Here is a 21,306-nt window from a genome sequence, read left to right as displayed (position 1 = left end):
AAAAAGAGAATACTCAATACATTTTATATAATAATACGCATTTTAATGTTATAGAGTTGGAATTTGTAATTATTTTCCTTAAAATTATTATAATAATTACATTGTTTTTCTTATAGTCATTCTCTATAGCATAAAACAAAGGATCCTTTTGAAATTTGAGTTCTGGATCTGGAAAGTTCCATGCTTTCATCTCTTCTGTTACATGGTGATACCTACTTGCTCATGAAAGTGTTAGGCACTCAGTCGTGTCTGACTCATTGTGACCCCATGGACTGTAGCCTGCCAGGCTCTGTCTGCGGAATACTCCAGGCAAGAACACTGGAATGGGTTGCCATTTCCTTCTCCAGGGGATCTTCCCAACCCAGGGATCATGAAGTAGGCCCTAAATCATGTGAATTTTACTTATGCCTTGGTGTTTTCTGAAATTCGTATGGAGAAGTAAAACCCATTCTTTCTCAAATGTGGGAATCTAAAAATATGCATGCAGCCGCAATTATCTTGTTCATTGGTTGAATCACACCAGTGGCCATCTCTGTTTTTATTGCAGATTTCCCTCTATAAATGAGAAGGCTTGTATGTTAAGGAAAAATACAAGCACATGTAATAACAGTTTCCTCTTCCTGAATGAGCCACTATTACTCTTCCCAGACAATTTGGTAGCAGCAGCAGATGGAATGCTGTGTTTGCTAAACTGTGTTATCGCCACATCCCCTGGTTCAATCTGAAACGTGTAAATAAAGCCAGCGTGATGCAGACAGAACCGCCAGATGATCTTTCATAGGACGCAGGGCAACATGAGTGGACTTGTCCTGGGAGATCCTTGCTTTTGAAACGTAAATGAACCCCAGGATTCTTTAAGCTAGACAAAAGGTGATTCTTTCTTTTTCATTTCTTTGCATTCTCAATGGGCAAGGACTTGACATTTATGAAGCACCTGGAGGGCACCAAACGCTTTACATATGATAGTTAATTCTCCAAACACTCCAATTAGGGTCAGGATTATGATCCCCCTTTTTCAGGTAGCAAAATTGTGACTCCAGAAACCATTAGGAACTTGAGATGATCAGAGTGCTAGTAGGTGACAAGACCAGTGTTGAACTCACTTTCTCCTGACTCCATAGCCTGTGATTAATAAAATATGCAGACCTGAGGATTTGATACATCTTAAGTCTCCCCTACCCCCACCGCAAACTTTTCATCTGTTGTTGTAAACCCTGGCTACTTCAGCTCCTAAATAAGAATGGATGCATTTTTATGTTGTAAATTATGGTATGTATTTTTTGCAAGTTGCACATAAGTTTGCGAAGATGTTTCGCAAGACAAGTTAAAAAAATAAGAATGAAAAGAAATGTTTTTCCCCAAATATTTTCAAAAAGCCTAATTTAACATGTATTCTTATGAAAATTGGGCAAAGAATACTGGAAATGAACATTAGATGGAAGTATATAACTGAATAAGATGTCTAAAAACCATGTGTTCTGCAGTAAGTTGAGATCCATAGACACCAAAGAAGCAGATGACAAACAGAAAAGTTGAGCTGAATGCCTCCCCTTTAAAATGTGCACACTTGCTCTGGACTTGATGATCCTGGACTGGAATCCACTGCCACATAAATGTGGACACAGACACATCACCTGACCTCTTTGGACCTCGGTTTCCTATTAATGGAAATGTAATATCAAAGACCGTATAACATGTCCATTGGTATACCAGAAGATATAATTAGAGAAAATTCCCTTCAAGAGTAGTTTTTCAGTCGCTAAGTTGTGTCCAACTCTTTGACCCCATGGACTGCAGCACGCCAGGCTTCCCTGCCCTTCAGTGTCTCCCAGAATTTTCTAACTCATGTCCATCCAGTCAGTGATGCCATCCAACCATCTCATCCTCTCTTGGCCCCTTCTCCTCCTGCCCTCAGTCTTTCCCAGCATCAGGGTCTTTTCCAGTGAGTTGGCTCTTCACCTCAGGTGGCCAAAGTATTGGAGCCTCAGCTTTAGCATCAGTCCTTCCAATGAATATTCAGGGTTGATTTCCTTTAGGATTGACTGGTTTGATCTCCTTGCTGTCCAAGGGACTCTCAAGTATCTTCTCCAGCACCACAGTTTGAAAGCATCAGTTCTTTGGCACTCAGCCTTCTTTATGGTCCAACTCTCACATCCGTACATGAGTACATTGCTTATAAAGGTAACCTTTGTAATAGAGAGAGTGAAAAGAACGTTTGCTGCTAGAGTGATGAAAAGGATAGAGGTGTGATGCAAACTGAGAGAAAAAGACAGTAGTTGTTGTGGACTGGCATCTCCTGGAAAGGTCTCATGGAGACCAGGAGTGTTAGTTAGACCTTTAGGTCATTCTGCTGGAGTTGGGAGGCCTGAAATCTTCTCTTTAACCCTAAGCACTTATTTCCTGGGTTGATGCAAATGATCTTTTGATACTAATATAAACATGATTTCCTCTGTTCTTCCTCTTCATCCATTCGTTTCTCCATCAAATACACACTGTCTCAGCACTAAGGATGTTCCTACCACAGTTGCTGGTACTGAGAACGCAAGTTGAGGTAAGGCAGTCTGGTCTTATCTGTTGGTCCACCAGTTCAAATAGGGCATAGCGGAACAGGAGGCTCTTCTAATATCTTTTTAAAATTTTGCTTATTTATTGTTGACTGCTCTGGGTCTTCATCGCTGTGCACAGCCTTCCTCTAGTTGCGCCTAGTTGTGGTGCATGGTCTTCTCATTGCAGTGGCTTCTCTTGTTGCAGAACATGGGCTCTAGGGCACATAGGTTTTGGTAGGTAGTTACACAGTGCAGGCTTAGTTGCCCCACGGCATGTGGAATCTTCCTGGACCAGGGATGGAATCCATCTCCCCTGCATTGGTAGATGATTTCTTAGCCACTGGACCAGCAGAGAAGACCCATTTCTTCCAGTATTAATGAAGCACTCAAGCTATGAAAATGTAAATATTGTCTTATAGCATAGAAGCTACCATGCCTTGTTGAATACACAGATTCATTGCCCAAAGGCAATAAAAGTCACTCAGAGAACAAAAATGACATTTACCACTAATCATGAGAGTACCTGCCCTCAGGTGAATTTTTCCCTCTCGTATATGGCTAGCATATGTCATGTGCAGAGCTTCTAAGGAGAAGGGTAGAAACTTACACAAAAGAAAAAGCGTTTTTCTCCCAGTCCAAGAAGAATGCTTTGGACACAATTGGTCCCTTGCTGTGCTAATGAATTTTAGGTAAAGCTGATTTAGGTTCATCACATGTTCCTATTTGCCCAAATATTTCCATTTACTGATTTTATATTCCCCATTTTTTAAAAAAACTCAGAAGGCAATGGCACCCCACTCCAGTACTCTTGCCTGGAAAATCCTATGAACGAAGGAGCCTGGTGGGCTGCAGTCCATGGGGTCGCTAAGAGTCGGATACGACTGAGCGACTTCCCTTTCACTTTTCACTTTCATGCATTGGAGAGGGAAATGGCAACCCACTCCAGTGTTCTTGCCTGGAGAATCCCAGGGACGGGGGAGGCTGGTGGGCTGCCGTCTATGGGGTCGTACAGAGTCGGACACAACTGAAGTGACTTGGCAGTAGCAGCAGTATTATATTTACTGTTTCCATTAAAATAAGCCAGGACAAGCTGCCCGTGCTTTCAGTTTGTGTGTTCAGCCTCTTCTATATCTTTACTAGTAGCCTAGGATTTAGATGTCAGTTACAAGGGTTCTTGGGCTTCCCCGATGGCTCAGCAGGTAAAGAATCTTCCTATAATGCAGGAGACATGGGTTCGATCCCTGGGTTGGGAAGATCCCCTGGAAGAGGAAATGGCAACCCACTCCAGTATTCTCGCCTGGAAAATCCATGGACAGTGGAGCCTGGCGGGCTCCAGTCCACGGGGTCACAGAGAGTCAGGTACGACTTTAGCAACTGAGCATTAGTAGAAGGGTTCTCAATGATGCCAGGTTAAGTCCAAGCAGGGATGACCCATCTATTTTCCTGATTCTTTCTAAATAAAACTTAGCTTTAAAGGAAGGCTTTTGGATTGTGCCTGATAAGACAAAGTGCTCTTAGGCAATTGTGGAGACGTATGTGATGACCCCAGTGTACCAGACTGAGGTGGCAAGGTTATTGCCAGGGCCAGCCAGATGCATAAAACATCCAAGCAGCCAGGTCAGAGTGCTCAGAGATGGGAAAGATGGGAAATGATAGCAACTATAGCACTGATGTATAGTAAACACATACAGAATTTTTTGGGCAGTGGTGGCTCAGAGGTTAAAGCGTCTACCTCTAATATGGGAGACCTGGGTTCGATCCCTGGATCGGGAAGATCCCCTGGAGAAGGAAATGGCAACCCACTCTAGTATTCTTGCCTGGAGAATCCCATGGACGGAGGAGCCTGGTGGGCTACAGTCCATGGGGTCGCAAAGAGTCGGACACGACTGAGCAACTTAACTTCTAACTTCTTCATGGATAGGAGAATAAAAAATAGTCTACACATTTTTACTATTATGTTTTATTTCACTCTTTATTTTTAGTAAATCTGCACATTGTTTTACTTCTTGATAATGCTTTTTCAGTGAGTAAATAATAATAAAGTGTTGCATGTTTAATGGATAATAATAATGAATAATCAAGTACTGATAATCCATTTTTCAAGGTAATTGTTGATGAACTAACCGATTCACATTTCCTCTCTACCACCGGGACCGTGATCACATCACTGGTACATGTAAACTTAAGTTGCAAACCTGCTGAAGAGTCTTCAGCTGTCACTAGTTATTTTTAGAAGACCCCTTCTGGAAACATGGTTTTAACTTAACATAGCCCAAAAGATGCGTTTACACATCCTTGTGTGCAGCATGGCTTTTTGTTTGGATCAAATGACTGTTCTTGCACACTTATCTCATCTTCCATTCCAAAGTTTCATTATGCGTGTATGAGAAAGGGCAAGGTACATGGTAATAGGGCCACTTCAGTAGCATCAGTGTGTCAAAAACTTGTGAAGAGTCAAATGACGCCAGTCTTATCAGCATGCCATCAAATGACTCAAATAATATCAAGTAAGTTAATTCTGAAATCTGTTGTAGCTTTGCACAGTGGCAATATTGTAGCCAATGAGGTTTATCTGAGGAGTGATTACTGCTAATTGAAAACTTTTCCAGTATCCTGCTGTGACAGCCTGAAATGTTATATTTTTTCATCCACTGTATGGAATCAAAATAGAGCTTTTACAATTTAGTTTTACAAAAACTGAAATCTCTGACATCAGGAATGCTATTGTAAATTTATTTTGAACATGTAGCATTGAGGGTTATTTAATTTTGTAGTGATAATATGAATGCAAATTTTGATGAAGCATAGCACCATGGCTAATAAGATACTCATGTACGTTGAATGGATCTTCGAAGCATAAATTTACAAGTGATAGATCATGGTACCCTATTATCCGTGATTGCATACAGACAAGTGATAATGCACCACCAATTGAATTAGCAGCTGTAGTGTCCACATTTATAAATATTTTATATATACAGAGTTGAGGTAGCAACAGCAAAGTTTTCATGGCAAAGATATGTCAAATATAAAAATATATTTCATTCAGCGTGGCTGTGGGCTCTTTCTTTTTGCTGCCAGTCATCCATCCATCAGTCTGCTTTTGAGTGTTTGAAACCTTTGATGAACTCTCTCAACTTAAACATTCTCCAAAGCTGTTGACCTCTTGTGCTAAAAAAAAAAAAGAAACCTTTTCAGTGTTTGTTGCATTTTGGTCATGTCAGTTGGAAATATTTTAATCAAAATTTTTGATAACTGAAAATTCTAATTACTTCATCTTTGGAAGCTTTTAGTAGATGGAAATCAATTTTAAAGAACTGGCAAAAATAACGATTTTTTTTCTTTACAAAAGCAAGGGATATTCAACACAAAGCAATCTGTGAGGTCAGATCCTATGCATGATTCAGTGTTTAAATTCACAAGTTACAGTCTGGATTATCCCAGTTTGTGGGATTAGAAAAACTTTTGATTTTTAATAGGATAGATATAAATTCTACCCAGGATTGGAAGGAAATTGAGAAGGCACTTATTTTTCAGCATAAATTTGAAGAATTTCAACTTTAGAAGAATTTGAAAAATTATACAGACGACTTACTTAGAGTTTTATCTTGAAAAAAAAGTTTGATAAAGTTCATAGGAATGAAATAGTACCTTTGAAATTATCTGGGCTGAAATATATACAAACTTTAAAAAACAGAATCGAGAATATTCTTCATGTATCACATTTTTATTGTGAATTTCCAAAGTACCTCAGTCACTGGAGGTAAAGTATTTTTGTAATTAAAATTATGGTCTATAGTAGAGTCAATTAAATGTATCAATTTAACAATGATTAAGTGCAACTCTGAAGATAGGTAAGAACAATTTTATGAAATGTAAGTGAAAAGATGACATTAAAGATAATATTACTTTTGTGGAAAAGTAATCTTGACATGGGACTGTAACAGCTATAACTAGAAAACCAATTAAATATATGAATATATGGAATGAGTAATCATTCTCATGTATCATTGTACCATTGACATAATATGGGCAAGTTTCTTTTGTTCTAATAGATGTAAAATACATGTTTTTATCTTGAACCAATGTCATGACAATAAAAATAAAATAAAATGAAATAATCCACTAATACAATAAACAAAGTTGTCAGTTGATAAATACTTCAAAAATTACATAGTTCTGTTTACTTTCACTCTTAAAAGTATACAGATATGGTTCATAAATTATCTTATTACCCTAAATAGTGAAATTTTTAGCTTGGTCTTTAAATACTGATTATTCAAACTAAAACATCAAATTCATTAAAAAATGAGAGAATCTTATGAGAAACATTTATTATGTTGATGTACTAACCCAGAATCTCTGCATTTGCGGTGTTTCAGGAGGAAATAAAAATCAGTCAACTAAAGTAGGAAATTGTTATGAAATGGAGCCACATGGACATTTGAGTCATTTTCCAAAAACTTGTTTTGACCTAAACACTATGCTGTTGAAAAGAGGAAGCCACTTTTGCCCTTTGGGTCAAATTCCCTGGTGCTTCCAAATCCTCCTTTATAAACATGAATATTTCTGTGGCAGACAGAGATGGGTTTTCACCACTGTGCCCTTTAATAGATGTTGGTGGATTGCTGAACGTGAATTAAGTTGTTCTGGCAGTATATCCAGTTTTTAATACAAACCACTTGAAGAATTAGAAAGAGAGTAAGGGAAATAAGAAATTGAAAATTGGAGTGAGAAAAGTAAAAATGTCTTGCAAGTTTGACTTTGCAAGCGGAAGAATCATTGGATAAATGGGTACAGAACAGATGGTAAGACGTTACTCAGACCATCCCAGCAGACAATCTCCATATATTTATGATATGACAGTGAAAAAAAATTTTTTTATTTACCAGAGACTATTTTCGGAAAAGGCAATAGCACCCCACTCCAGTACTCTTGCCTGGAAAATCCCATGGGCGGAGGAGCCTGGTAGGCTGCAGTCCATGGGGTCACTAAGAGTCAGACAAGACTTAGCGACTTCACTTTCACTTTTCGCTTTCATGCATTGGAGAAGGAAATGGCAACCCACTCCAGTGTTCTTGCCTGGAGAATCCCAGGGACAGGGGAGCCTGGTGAGCTGCCATCTATGGGGTCACACAGTCGGACACGACTGAAGCGACTTAGCAGCAGCAGCAACCAGTGATTGAAATCACTGTGAGACAGTATGTTTTCCTTCCTCCATCCATGGGTCCAGTTGATGGAACAGAGAATACAAGATGAGAATGAATTTTTTTTTCTTTTGTTGCAAAGAATATTATTATAGAAATGGTCTCTTGGATTTAGAAGATAATTTAGTATAATTCTAACCCAAGTAAAATTTTAGGTAGAAAAAAATAAGTTTTGTTAGGTTTATTTGCGGTTTTAAGTATTACATATTAGATGTAACAGCTACAATGACTCAGCTTGGCCTGAGCTAAGAAGTTAGTAACTAAATCCCAGTTACAATAGAGTTCATAAGGGAACTAGAATATGGTATCAGAATATAAGATATAGTGTGAAAATGCCCTTCTTTAGGGAATCATCTTTTATCCAACATGTGAGTGATTTCAAGATTATTTTTATAAGCATCGGCTACCTAACATGGTTAGATCATGGCATCCAGTCCTATCCCTTCACGGCAAATAGAAGGGGAAACAGTGAAAGCAGTGACAGACTTTATTTTCTTGCACTCCAAAATCACTGCAGATGGTGATTGCAGCCATGAAATTAAAAGATGCTTGCTCCTTGGAAGGAAAGTTATGACCAACCTAGACAGCATATGAAAAGCAGAGACATCACTTTGCCAACAAAGGTCTGTTAGTTGAGGCTATGTTTTTTCCAGTAGTCCTGTACGGGTGTGAAAGTTGGACCATAAAGAAGGCTGAGTGCCAAAGAATTGATACTTTCAAATTGTGGTGCTGGAGAAGACTCCTGAGAGTCCCTTGGACTGCAAGGAAATCAAACCATTCGGTCTTAAAGGAAATCAACCCTGGATATGTATGCTGAAGGTGAAGCTCCAATATTTTTGCCACCTAATGCAAAGAGTTGACTCACTGGAAAAGACTCTGATGCTGGGAAAGACTGAGGCAAAAGGACAAGGGATGGCAGAGGATGAGATGCTTAGGTAGCGTCACTGACTCAGTGTAAACGAATTGGAGCAGATTCTGGGAGATAAGTGAAGGACAGAGGAGCCTGGTGTGCTGTATTCCGTGGGGTCCCAAAGAGTCAGATACAGCTTAGTGACTGAACAACAACAACCTAACGTGGGAAAACGCATTTTATTCTTTAAGCAAAATAAGGATAATGTTCTTAGACAGCTGAATATCATCTGGATGTCCAACATGCCCTATTGCTGCCTGCTGGAAGCCTTTCTGAAGAGCTAATGAAGAGGGGTAAACCTTGTGAAGACAGCAACTCAGGATCAGCCAGTGAAAGAAGTTAGAGAATTCTCTGAGTGAAGCAGCAACTCCACAGGGAAATGAAGTTCTTTTTTCTGTGGAGTTCCCCTTCATCAGCTCATGATAGTGAGATGGTGACATGCTTGCACATGACAAGTGGTCACATCTCATGAGTAAGGAATTGGGGGGAGCCCATACGTAAATAGTAAAAAATTTAAATTTATCTCCTGAAGTCACTCTGTTGCTACTAACCATGTTACAATAATACTAGCATAATGATTTCTATAGCAGACCAAGAAAAATGAAGTAACTGAGTTCAATCTTTTATGTTTCTTAGGAATCTGAGAAAAAGGGCTTAATTAAAAGAATCTACATGGTACAGGATATTGTCTCAACTGTTCAAAACATCTTGGAGGAATTAGCCTCTTTTGGCGAAAGAATTAAAAAGTAAGTTCTGCATTTGTATTATTGTGTTTGGAGTAAAACTGCCATGCTCTTGGACAAGCAAGGGGGAGGGTCTTGGGGAGGGTAGGATCAGAAAATACAAAAACAAACAAAAAACAGAAGCAACAGTCTTGGGCCTTTTAACTCTGGTTGGTTGGTTCTTCAGGTTTGTCAACTGCACAAGGGTGGACTGCATGACCCAATTTATGCTAGTTATCTGAGCACAATTATTAATAGTGCCTTTTTTTATTCTCAAAATATTCTGGTTTAGGTAATAAACTGTAGATTAAAACATAGATTTAATTCTCTAATGGGGTCTCAATTGAGAAAGCCTCTCCGTGATTCATGTTTTTATTTTTATTTTTTTTGCTTACTTTGTTATATGCGCTGTGAACTCTGTGTAACTTGGTCTTCGTTTGATATCCATGAACAGAGAAGGCTTTTCTTTAATTGTAAGTGATTGCTCCCCACTTTAAACCCAGTTGTGTCAGCCACGTTGTTCTTTCTAAAGAGCAACTACTGTTCTTATTTTATTGGCCATTCTAGTTTCTTTTTAAAGGACACATTTTTTAGAAATTACATGGGTAAAGAAGAGATTAAAATCAGTACTAAAAGCCAAGTGAAATTTTGTCCATGAAGATGCAGGGAAATCAATAAGCGGTGGTTAACATCAGGAAATATAAACAGCTAATGTGGAACTTTCTGTGGTTACTGATTTTCTTCCTCAGTCACTTATTATAACAAATTGCCCTTGAACATCCATTTATAATTGGCATAGAAAACATGTTTTTTTGCTTAAAAGGCAGGTTAAAAGTTACCTTTAAACAAGTTTAGTGAGTTTTTATTGAATTTACACTTTGTTTTTTTCATGAGCGATGTTGAGAAAAATTAAGGAGCAGTAGGATTTTTGATCATGTATATTGATATCTGTCTGCTTTATCTCTCTAGGTTTCACATAAATTGAAAAATGATTCCTGAATGTACCCTCAAAATTGCTTAGCAAAAATATGTGACAGTAAACAATAGTGAAGTGATAAAGAGGGCACTATAATTTTTCATTCACTCATTCAACTATCAGTGTTTGAATCTCAGGCACTGACTTGGTTTAAGAATAAGACATGCATTCAAAATAACAATGACAGTAGAAACCAACTAATGTCGTGTGCTAGCCACTATTCTAAGTCTTTGACATGTAGCAACTTCTTTAAGGAGTTATTTAAAGAAATTGCGTTAAATGAGTCCAACAACCCTGCAGAGTAAGGATTGTTGGTATCCCCGTTTTACAGATGAGGAAAATGAAGCACAGAATGATTAAACATGAAGCCCAGAATGATTAAACATGAAGCCCAGATCACACAATGAATAAGCTGTGGAGCTTGGATTTGAACCTGCCTGCCTCACTTTACACTATAGTGTCATTATCTTCTGGGTATCTTTTTTTTTTTTTCGTGTGTGTGTGTGTGTGTGTGTGTGTGTGTGTGTGTGTGTGTGTGTGTGTTTGCCTTTATGTTTTGTTCATTTTTCTGTTGTGGTATAGCTGATTACAATAGTATATTAGTTTCAGATATACAGAATAACAAGTTTTTATAGATTACATTCCATTTGAGGTTATTATAAAACATTGGGTATATTCCCTGTGTTGTACCTGTATATCCCTGTAACTTATTTCTTTTAAACATGGTAGATTGTACCTTTTAATACTCTCTCCATGTCTTGGTACTCCCCACTTTCTTCTCTACAGGAATCTATTATCCAGTGAAGGGAAAGAACTCTAATAATACAGCTAAAATAACATTGATGCTAGATAGAGGCTAGGTGGAATGTGGGGATGGGTACTACATCCCCGGAAGGATGTAGGAGAGAGAGAGACAGAGGAAAGTTCTGAAGAAGCAACAGCTTATCAGCATCTCTAAGGATGGAAGAGCCAGCAGCTGGGCATAGAGCTGATGAATGGGTGCTTCAGTGGGTGAGTGGCTTTGTGCAAAGGCTCAAAGCCCAAGACTGTGCTCGATGGAGGGAGGTGGAGGGGAAATAGCATGTCTGTGCCACCGGGGACGGATGTGGCAGTTCCTGGAGGTGAGGCAGGTCACACGGGCCTTGAGTGGATGCAGAAAGTCAGTGAAAAAAAAGTGAGCAAGGGATGTACTGGCAGGAAAGAAGATAAGAGGATGTGGAGTGGGGGCAAGGCTGAGGACGGAAGGCCGTGTCCTTTGGTAAGACTGTCTCCGTGCTTGCATGTCTGTTAATAGACAAATGTGGCTGTTGTGCAGTTGGTAATGGTCAAGGAAATGTGTCTGATGAGAAGGGCAGAGTGATTTAAGCTGGCCCCCAGCTCCGCAGTGCCTTTTGGCGGTGGCCGTGCCCGGCACAGCTGTGGTGGCCATGTCTCGAGACGTATTTTCAGCCATGAACAGAGCACTGTTCTGCCCAGCTGTGACACAGGAAGGCGCATGAGGCTCGGCTCCTATTAATTCTTCAGCCATTCATTATTGCAGTGACCTTAAGGTTCCCGCTGGGCATTCAAGCGCAACATCATGTGTAACTCTGTTGGAATTCCATTGTAACTCAGTGCATAAGGACCAGGAAAACTCTTACCCAGCTTTTGGCAACTAGAGAATAAATAAGCATGCTTAAATCTCTCAGAGCAAGGCTTCCCTTGTTACTGGCAGAGAAGACCCTGATGATTCTGTATTCACTTGGAGCAAATGGTATTTTCTTTTCTCTGCATTCTCCAATTACCTTCTCATTGTATACAGATTTCAAATGTAGGTATACATCAGGCTAATATTTGCTTAGCATGTGGCATTTGTATTATCCCAGGCAGCAAACAGGATGGGTCAGAAGAGTAATGTATATTACTTGCCCTATTGCTATGAAGTGTTGGCTACAACACTAGTGTTCTTGAGTGGTTAGGGAAGTCTCCTCTCTGCAGAGAAGATACTGAGATTCAGGTAGACTTAGGACAGGGGAGTCATCCTTGCAGATGTTCTGGAGAAAGGCTTAGAAGGCACGTTTCTAGGAAGAACTTCCCTGACTCTGAAGTCATGCTGTGAAATATTGAAAGATGAGAAAGCAGGATAAGTGAAGTTTGGATGAAGGTGAGCACAGGTGGAAGGACAGATTGATGTATTTTATGTTTAATCTAATGTTGAGGGACTTCCCTTGTAGCCTGTTGGCTAAGACTCTGCCTTCTCAATACAGGGGGCCTGGATTCAATCCTTCATCTGGTAACCAGATCCCATGTGCTGCAACTAAGACTCAGCACAGCCAAATAAATATTTAAAGTTACATGTTGAAAGGGACAGAGAATGAAGGCAGAATGACCAGGGGTGAGGGCAGAAGGCCAGTTGTGGGGAGAGAGTTCACAAACTGGGGCGAAAACCATGAAGGAAGGCATCCTGTGAGGTAAATCACAAAAGAATAGTCTGCAGGCTTTTCTGACCCATGTCTCTGTTTCCATGGATAGAAGAGTCAAAGGACTTCATTTTTCTGTGCCTAGGAAATGAAGAAAATAATGAATCTGTTGACATAAAGGTCAACCAGTGGGGTACCCAGTTGGGGGAAGAATGCTAGAATGGAGTTGTACCTGCCTTACTGGATGTTGAGACAGTTATTTGTGGGTTTTGTTTTGAAATTTTGTAAAAAATAATCTTAGGATATGTTAGTGAACCTGAAGAGTTGAATGAATGAAGAGGATTCCTTGAATGTTTTCATTAATTGAAATGTTCAAGTCAGGGATACCCTTATGATTTAATGGAGAGCTCCCAAGTCAGGAAATCCATCAAAGTTCATGAAAATGTTTAACAGGTTGTTTAATTTTGAGATATAAAGATTTGACTTACCAGAGTTATTCAAGCTTGGATGTTCTTTGAAAGACCAGCACTGCAGTGCATTTCCATGGTAACTGGAGTGAAGAGTCTAGTAAGGTTTTAAGGGTTAGTACTACTATATGCTACTCAGTTCAGTTCAGTCGCTCAGTCGTGTCCGACTCTTTGTGACTCCATGGACTGCAGCACGCCAGGCTTCCCTGTCCATCACTAACTCCCGGAGATTGCTCAGACTCATGTCCATTGAGTTGGTGATGCCATCCGAGCATCTCATCCTCTGTCATCCCCTTCTCCTCCTGCCTTCAGTCTTTCCCAGCATCAGGGTCTTTTCCAGTGAGTCAGTTCTTCACATCAGGTGGCCAAAGTATTAGAGTTTCAGCTTCAGCATCAGTCCTTCCAGTGAATACTCAGGACTGATCTCCTTTAGGATGGACTGGTTGGATCTCCTTGCAGTCCAAGGGACTCGCAAGAGTCTTCTCCAACACCACAGTTCAAAAGCGTCAATTCTTCAGTGCCCAACTTTCTTTATAGTCCAACTTTCACATCCATACATGACTACTGGAAAAACCATAGCTTTGACTAGACAGACTTTTGCTGGTAAAGTAATGTCTCAGCTTTTTAACATGCTGTCTAGGTTGGTCATAGCTTTTCTTCCAAGGAGCAAGCGTCTTTTAATTTCATGGCTGCAATCACCATCTGCAATGATTTTTAAAACCGAAAAAAAAAAAAGTCTCTCGCTGTTTCCATTGTTTCCCCATCTATTTGCCATGAAGTGATGGGACCAGATGCCATGATCTTAGTTTTCTGAATGTTGAGTTTTGAGCCAACTTTCTCACTCTCCTCTTTCACTTTCATCAAGAGGCTCTTTAGTTCTTTGCTTTCTGCTATAAGGATGGTGTCATCTGTGTATCTGAGGTTATTGATATTTCTCTTGGCAATCTTGATTCCAGCTTGTGCTTTATCCAGCCTAGCATTTCTCATGATATATTCTGCATATAAGTTAAATAAGCAGGGTGACAATATACAGCCTTGATGTACTCCTTTCCTTATTTTGAAGCAATCTGTTGTTCCATGTCCAGTTCTAACTGTTGCTTCTTGACCTTAATACACATTTCCCAGGAGGCAGTTCAGGTGGTCTGGTATTCCCATCTCTTTAAGAATGTTCCACAGCTCGTAGTGATCCACACAGACAAAGGCTTTGGTATAGTCAATATGCAGAAGTAGATGTCTTTCTGTGTTTCAAAGTTCTCCAAGCCAAGCTTCAAACGTGAACCGTGAACTTCCAGATGTTCAAGCTGGATTTGGAAAAGGCAGTGGAACCAGAGATCAAATTGCCAACATCTGTTGGATCATAGAAAAAGCAAGAGAATTCCAGGAAAATATTTATTTCTGCTTTATTGACTATGCCAAAGCCTTTGACTATGTGGATCACAACAAACTATATAGTGCTACTCAGCACTAAAAAAGCTTAAGATCATGGCATCCGGTCCTGTCACTTCATGACAAAAAGGAGGAGAAAAGGTGGAAGCAGCGACAAATTTTATTTTCTGAGGTCTAAAATCTCTGCTGATGGTGACTGCAGCCATGAAATTAAAAGATTCTTGCTCCTTGGAAGGAAAGCTGTGTATTGAATACACTAAACAGAGTATTGAAAAGCTAAGACATCACTTTGCAGACAAAGATCCATATCAAAGCTATGGTTTTTCCAGTAGTCATGTATGGATGTGAGAATTGGACCATAAAGAACGCTCAGCACTGAAGAACTGATGCTTTTGAACTGTGGTGTTGGAGAAGACTCTTGAGAGTCCCTTGGACAGCAAGGAGATCCAACCAGTCAATTCTAAAGGAAATCAGTCCTGAATATTCATTGGAAGGACTGATGCTGAAGCTGAAGCTCTAATACTTTGGCCACCTGATGCAAAGAGCTGACTCATTGGAAAAGACCCTGATGCTGGGAAAGATTGAAAGCAAAAGGAGAAGAGAGTGGCAGAGATTGAGATGGTCAGATAGCATCACTGCCTCAATGGACATAAATTTGAGCAAACTCTGGAAGATAAAACTTCAAACTCCGTGAAAGATAGGGGAGCCTGGTGTACTGTGGTCCATGGGGTCACAAAGAGTCGGACACGACTTAGCGACTGAATAGCAAAGCCGGTATATAATATCTTTGAATTAAGTCCTCAGTCTTATAAGCAGGAATATTGAGTGGATTAAATAAGTAAAATGACCTTCTTACATTTTCTGACATGTCTACTATACAAGCAGTGAGTGTAGGTTCTTTTTTACAATTTTTATTTATGGGTGTGCTGGATGTTCAATGCTTTGTTCAGCCTTTCTCTAGTTGCAGTAAGCAGAGGCTACCCTTCGATGTGGTACACAGGGTTCTCATCATGGTGGATTCTCCTGTTGTGAAGCACAGGTTCTAGGCATGCAGGTTTCAGTAGTTAGGGCTCTCAGGCCCTAGAGCACAGGCTTAGTAATTGTGCCAGGGCTTAGTTGCTCCATGGCATGTGAAATCTTCTCAGACCAGGAACTGAACCCGTGTCCCCAGCACTGGCAGAGGGATTATCCACTGCATCACCAGGGAAGTCCAAGTGTAGGCTCTTGAAGCAACTCTCTGGATTCAGATCCCAGTTCTGTCACTTAGACTGGAAGTGATTTGTGGCCAATTAGTACCTTTCCTGACTCAAGTTCTCGTCTGTAGAATGGACATACTAGAAATTCCTATTCATAATATTTCTGGAAGAATAAGATGAATTAATGCCTGTAATGTCTTTAAACTAGTGGATGGCCTGTAGTAATCACTTAAAATTTTTCATGATTATGAATATTGGTAAAATTGCTTTGACTTTCTTTCTCTGTGTATTAAACTTTTTAAAACCTGTAAAACATTTCAACATTTTATTACTAAAACTGTTGGTTGCTTAGGAAAAAATATGTGACTTCACTGACTAGGATGTTGGGAGGGCAAATCTGACATGGTGTGTGCAAACGTGTCTGGTACATAACTTCATTTTTTAGCATCCAACAGATAAAGACACATGACACACCACGTACTTGCACATGAGCAAATGATCAGTGAGATCTTTATAAGGATTGCATTAATTGGGAAAAATTGACATCTTGATAAAACTTGTTTTTAATTTATGAGTGTAATATAGTCCTTCATCTATTTGGGTTATCTTTAGTTTATCTCAATATTTCTTTAAGAGTTTTATATATAAATATTTGACATATTTTTGTGAGATATAGTCTGAAGTACTTGATTTCAGTTATTTTATTTTATTTTATTATTATTATTTTTTTAATTTTTATTTTTACTTTATTTTACTTTATAATACTGTATTGGTTTTGCCATACATTGACATGAATCCACCACGGGTGTACATGCGTTCCCAAACATGAACCCCCCTCCCACCTCCCTCCCCATAACATCTCTCTGGGTCATCACCGTGCACCAGCCCCAAGCATGCTGTATCCTGCATCGGACATAGACTGGCGATTCGATTCTTACATGATAGTATACCTGTTATGATTTCAGTTATTTTAAATGGTCTCTTGTTTTCAGGTTTTATCTCCACCTGTTTGTTACAGGATAGAAAAATGAAATTTGATTTCCAACATTGACTTTGTATCTATCAACCTTGGTAAACTTAGTTATCTTAATTTTTATATGAAGATTATTATTCCGGATGTTGTATTATATAAACATATTGTCTAGGAATTTTTTTCCTTTCTTATTTTTCAGTCCTTATACATTTTATTTTGTTTTCTTGCTTTATTTTCTTGGCTAGTAATGCCAATCAGAGAAGGCAGTGGCAACCCACTCCGGTACTCTTGCCTGGAAAATCCCACGTGCGAAGGAGCCTGGTGGGCTGCAGTCCATGTTGGGGTCACAGGGAGTCAGACATGACTGAGCGACTTCGCTTTCACTTTTCACTTTCATGCATTGGAGAAGGAAATGGCAACCCACTCCAGTGTCCTTGCCTGGAGAATCCCAGGGACGGGGGAGCCTGGTGGACTGCCGTCTGTGGGGTCTCACAGAGTCGGACACGACTGACATGACTTAGCAGCAGCAGCAGCAGCAATAACGCCAACACAATGTTGAACAGAAGTGGTATTAGCGAACATTCTTTTCTCATACTCGTGTCTTTTTCAGAGAGAAAGCTTTCAACATTTTGCCCTTAATGATGTTGTTTTCTGTAAAGATGCTTTATCCGCTTCAGGAATTTACTGTTTATTCCTATTTTGCTGAGATTTTGTTTATCATGAATGTAGGTTGAGTTTTGTCAAACTTTTGTTTTTGTTCATTGAGATCATCTTATGGTTGTTTTTGTGTTCTTCTGTTTTGGTTAATGTGTATTATTATTGTTGATTTTCAAAGATTAAACCAATCTTACATTTCTGAAATGAAACCAGTTTCATCATGCTATCCAGTCTCCTTATATATGCTGGGATTTTATTTACAATTTTTTTTACTTATGATTTTTGCAGCTTTAATCATCCGTGAGACTGGATATATAGTTCTTGAAAATTCCTTATAGAGTGAAGGTTATTCTAGACTCATACAATAAGTGGGCAGTATTCTCTCTCATTATCTGCAGTTTGTGTAGACTGTGTGTCATTACTTCAAGATTTTATAGAAGTTTCTGGTTAAGTCTCTGGGTCTGAAGTCTTCTTTCAGGAAAGATTTTAATCAAATATTCGGTTTCTGTGGCATCTATAGGTCTGTTCAGCTATTCTGTTTCTTCTCATATCTGTTTGTATATCATTTTCTAAGAGTGTGTCCATTTAAAATTTTCTACTTTTTGACATAAAGTTGTTTATATAAAAAAGATCCTCTTATCGTCTATGACAGTGGAATCTAGCGTCGTCCACTTCTTTATGTTTAAAATTGTGTTTTCCCTTCTTCTTGACGGTCATTTATCAATTATATTATTCTTTAGCAAGAACTGTCACTACCTTCGTTAGTCTCCCTGTTGCTTGTTTTCCTTTCCATTAATTACTACTCTTATCTTTATTACTTTCTTCCTTCTACTTTCTTTGACATTAATTTACTTCTTATTTTAACTTTCTAAGGTGGATTGCTAGACCGTTTATTTTCAGTCTTTCTGTTTTCCTAACATAAGCATTTAAAGCGCTACACTTTCCTAGGTGCTTAGCTCTGTGCCAAACATTTTGGCACTGATATTCATTATTAATTCGCATTTAGTAAAAACTTGCTTTCTAATTTCTGTTTTTATTTGTTCCTTCACGTGAAGTATATTGCTTAATTTCAAAGTATTTGAAGATTTTCTAGCTATCTTTTTGCTCCTGTTTTTTTTTTAATATAAATTTATTTTAATTGTGCTCTTGGTTTTTAACTGCATTGTTTTATGGTCAGAAAATAGAGATCTAACAGTGAGCACCTTTTTGCCATTCCACAGTCTAATAGTCACCATTACTTTTAGCATCTTCCCAGTCAGTTCAGGAACCCTCTTAATCTATGTTCTGTATCTCTTCTTTTTGACATCTGTCTACTCTTTGTGATGCCTTTTAAGTCCTTGTCTGGGCTGTCTTGCACGACTCTATTTTCTGTGGTGTTTAAAATCCTGTTTAATTCAGGCATGGAGGTCTTAACTTTCAATCACTGTGTTTCTTTTTAAAGTTTTACTTGCTTTGTTTTCGAATCTTCTTGGTCGTTTTTTACAATCTCGTCCTTGACCATTTTTAAGCCTTTGTTTTATGACTTTTAAAGTATTAAGCATTATTATTTAATGTATTATGTTTGCTGTCAGTATTTGAGGTCTTCTGTTTGGGGTTTTGCTGTTACTTCTGATAGCTCTTACTCATGATGCTGTGTATCCATTTATATTTTACTGTTCTAACTGTCTATGAGCTCATAATCTGTGTGTGTGTGTGTGTGTGTGTGTATGTGTGTGTGTGTGGAGTATACTCAGATATATGGGTTGATAATGCATTTCCTTAGAGAAGATTACTGCTCCTAGTCACTTTGGGGTGATTCAACCTGGAATCTCTTTTTTTAATTAAATTTTTGCTGAGGTTTTTTTAAAGTATACTGGTAGCATAAACTTGGATGATAAATCCAGGTACCGGCATCATGACACAGAGAATTCTTTGCATCTATTTGTATATGGTAGATTTGTTTTCTTTTCTTTTCATCCTTTTCCACTGTGTCTTTCTACTTGTCTCTCTCAATTCATCCTTACCCTGAATATGTAAGTTTTATGCAGTGTTCTTCTACTTGAATCTTCTTTTGTGGAAGCCCTAGGCTATATTTATCTTATGCCCCCCATGCAGTTAACAGATATAGAAGTTCAAAATTTTAATATCTGGCAGAAATTATTGGAGTGAAATTGACTTTGGAAGTTGGTAACCTCCAGAATTCTTGCAATACATTATCTTTTGCACTCTATTGTTTTCTTATTTTTAAGTCGGTTTATTGGTAGCTTTCTCTTTTTTTTTCAAGGTACTAAAATTATTTGTCTCTGATTTTATTTAGATATTATTTGATACCAAGGCTATTTTCTTTTTAACTATTTACAAACCATACTGCATCAGACATTAATGTACCATCTCTGCATCCTTGTGCAAAGATATTTGCAGGTTAAATTTCTTGCCCTGGTGTAACAGGAGCAATTATGGATTCCATAACATTTTCTCAAGTATTGTGAAGTTGCCTCCTAAGAAGTTCTACTTGGAAGAGAATAGTCAGGAATGGACCTACATATATGCAGAAGTTTTGATGAACTTGGTAGTGTAAAATATATAATTTTTATCTTTAAAAACTATAAACAAGGTTTTTTAAAAGACAAGGTAAACAAACATAAGTGTTTGCAACAAATACGACAAAGAGCTGATTTCTTTAGTTTCCAAAGAGATTTTGTTTGAGGAAAATATCCAGCAACAGAGTTCCAGGGAAAACAGATAAGCAGTAACTTCTTTGTGTGTATATGTGTGCATGTGGTTAAAATATGCAAGAAATAGAGCTATTTTTTTTAATAAACTAAAGGTAAAATTTTAATCTGAATACTAAGCTATCTTTCATTTTTTACCGGAGCTGTTTTTTAAAATTTATTTTTAATTGGAGGATAATCAGTTTACAATGTTGTGTTGGTTTCTGCTATACAATGTGAGTCAGCCATAGGTACACTTATGTCCCCTCCCTCCTGGGCCTCCCTCCTACCCCCAACCCCATCCCACCCTCTAGGTCATCGCAGAGCACTGGGGCTGAGTGATACAGCAAGTTCCCACAGCTATGGGGGGAGTTTTACATATGTTTTACCATATGTAAAACGTATCTACCATATGTAAATATCTACAGGTATTTACCATATGTAAAACAGGTATCTGTTTTACATATGGTAATGTACATGAAGAGCTAACCATTTTACACGCCAGTTCCTATTTAATTCTAGCAAAACTTGATGCTATGGGTATTATTATTATTCCCATTCTGTGGAGAAGAAATTATCATTCAGATTGATTTGAAAGACTTTCCCGTCTTTCTCAGCTTTTCAGAGATAGAGCCTGAACTCAAATCCATGCCAGTTTGCGTGTAAATTTTCTCAAGTATTTTCTTAAATAGTTGCCCCTGGCGAGGATATAAGCTGAATATCACTGATAATCAAAATGACCAACAGTCATATTAAAATGTGTTTAACTTTGCTTATAACTTAAGGGCATGAGCTAGCAAATACACACATACATGCGTAGTATTGTATCTCCCCGAAGGCAGTCTTTAACAAGAGATTGAGGGGTGAGTTGATTTCTCCTATATTATTCTATTTTTTATTGACTATAGTTAATTTACAATGTTATGTGTGCATTTATATGTATTTTTCAGATTCTTTTCCATTATAGGTTAGTATAACATACTGAGTATATTTCCCTGTGTTATATAGTAAGTCCTTATTGTTTACTTGTTTTATTTATAGTAGTATGTTAATCCCCAAATCCTTACTTCAGCCTTGATTTGCTCATCTGTAAGAGGGAGGTAATCGTTACTCAAAAGAATTATTGTTAAACATTACAATCTCTCTCTCTCTGTATGTATATATGCTGGTAAGTCAC

The 21,306-nt window shown here is 38.4% G+C and overlaps 1 protein-coding gene and 1 pseudogene across 1 annotated transcript in view; both read left to right on the top strand.

The window, feature by feature from the left end:
* Positions 1 to 21,306, top strand: part of MCTP2 (multiple C2 and transmembrane domain containing 2) — a 202,325-nt gene that overhangs the window by 170,812 nt on the left and 10,207 nt on the right. Inside the window, exon 20 of the mRNA XM_052659435.1 lies at positions 9,300 to 9,409. Coding sequence (XP_052515395.1) covers positions 9,300 to 9,409 — 110 coding nt within the window. The remainder of the gene's footprint in view (positions 1 to 9,299; positions 9,410 to 21,306) is intronic.
* LOC128067142 (uncharacterized) lies at positions 5,079 to 5,206 on the top strand (annotated as a pseudogene).

The sequence above is a fragment of the Budorcas taxicolor genome, chromosome 21, assembly GCF_023091745.1.
Source record: "Budorcas taxicolor isolate Tak-1 chromosome 21, Takin1.1, whole genome shotgun sequence".
Taxonomy (NCBI): domain Eukaryota; kingdom Metazoa; phylum Chordata; class Mammalia; order Artiodactyla; family Bovidae; genus Budorcas; species Budorcas taxicolor.
This window is presented reverse-complemented; position numbering and strand designations above follow the sequence as displayed.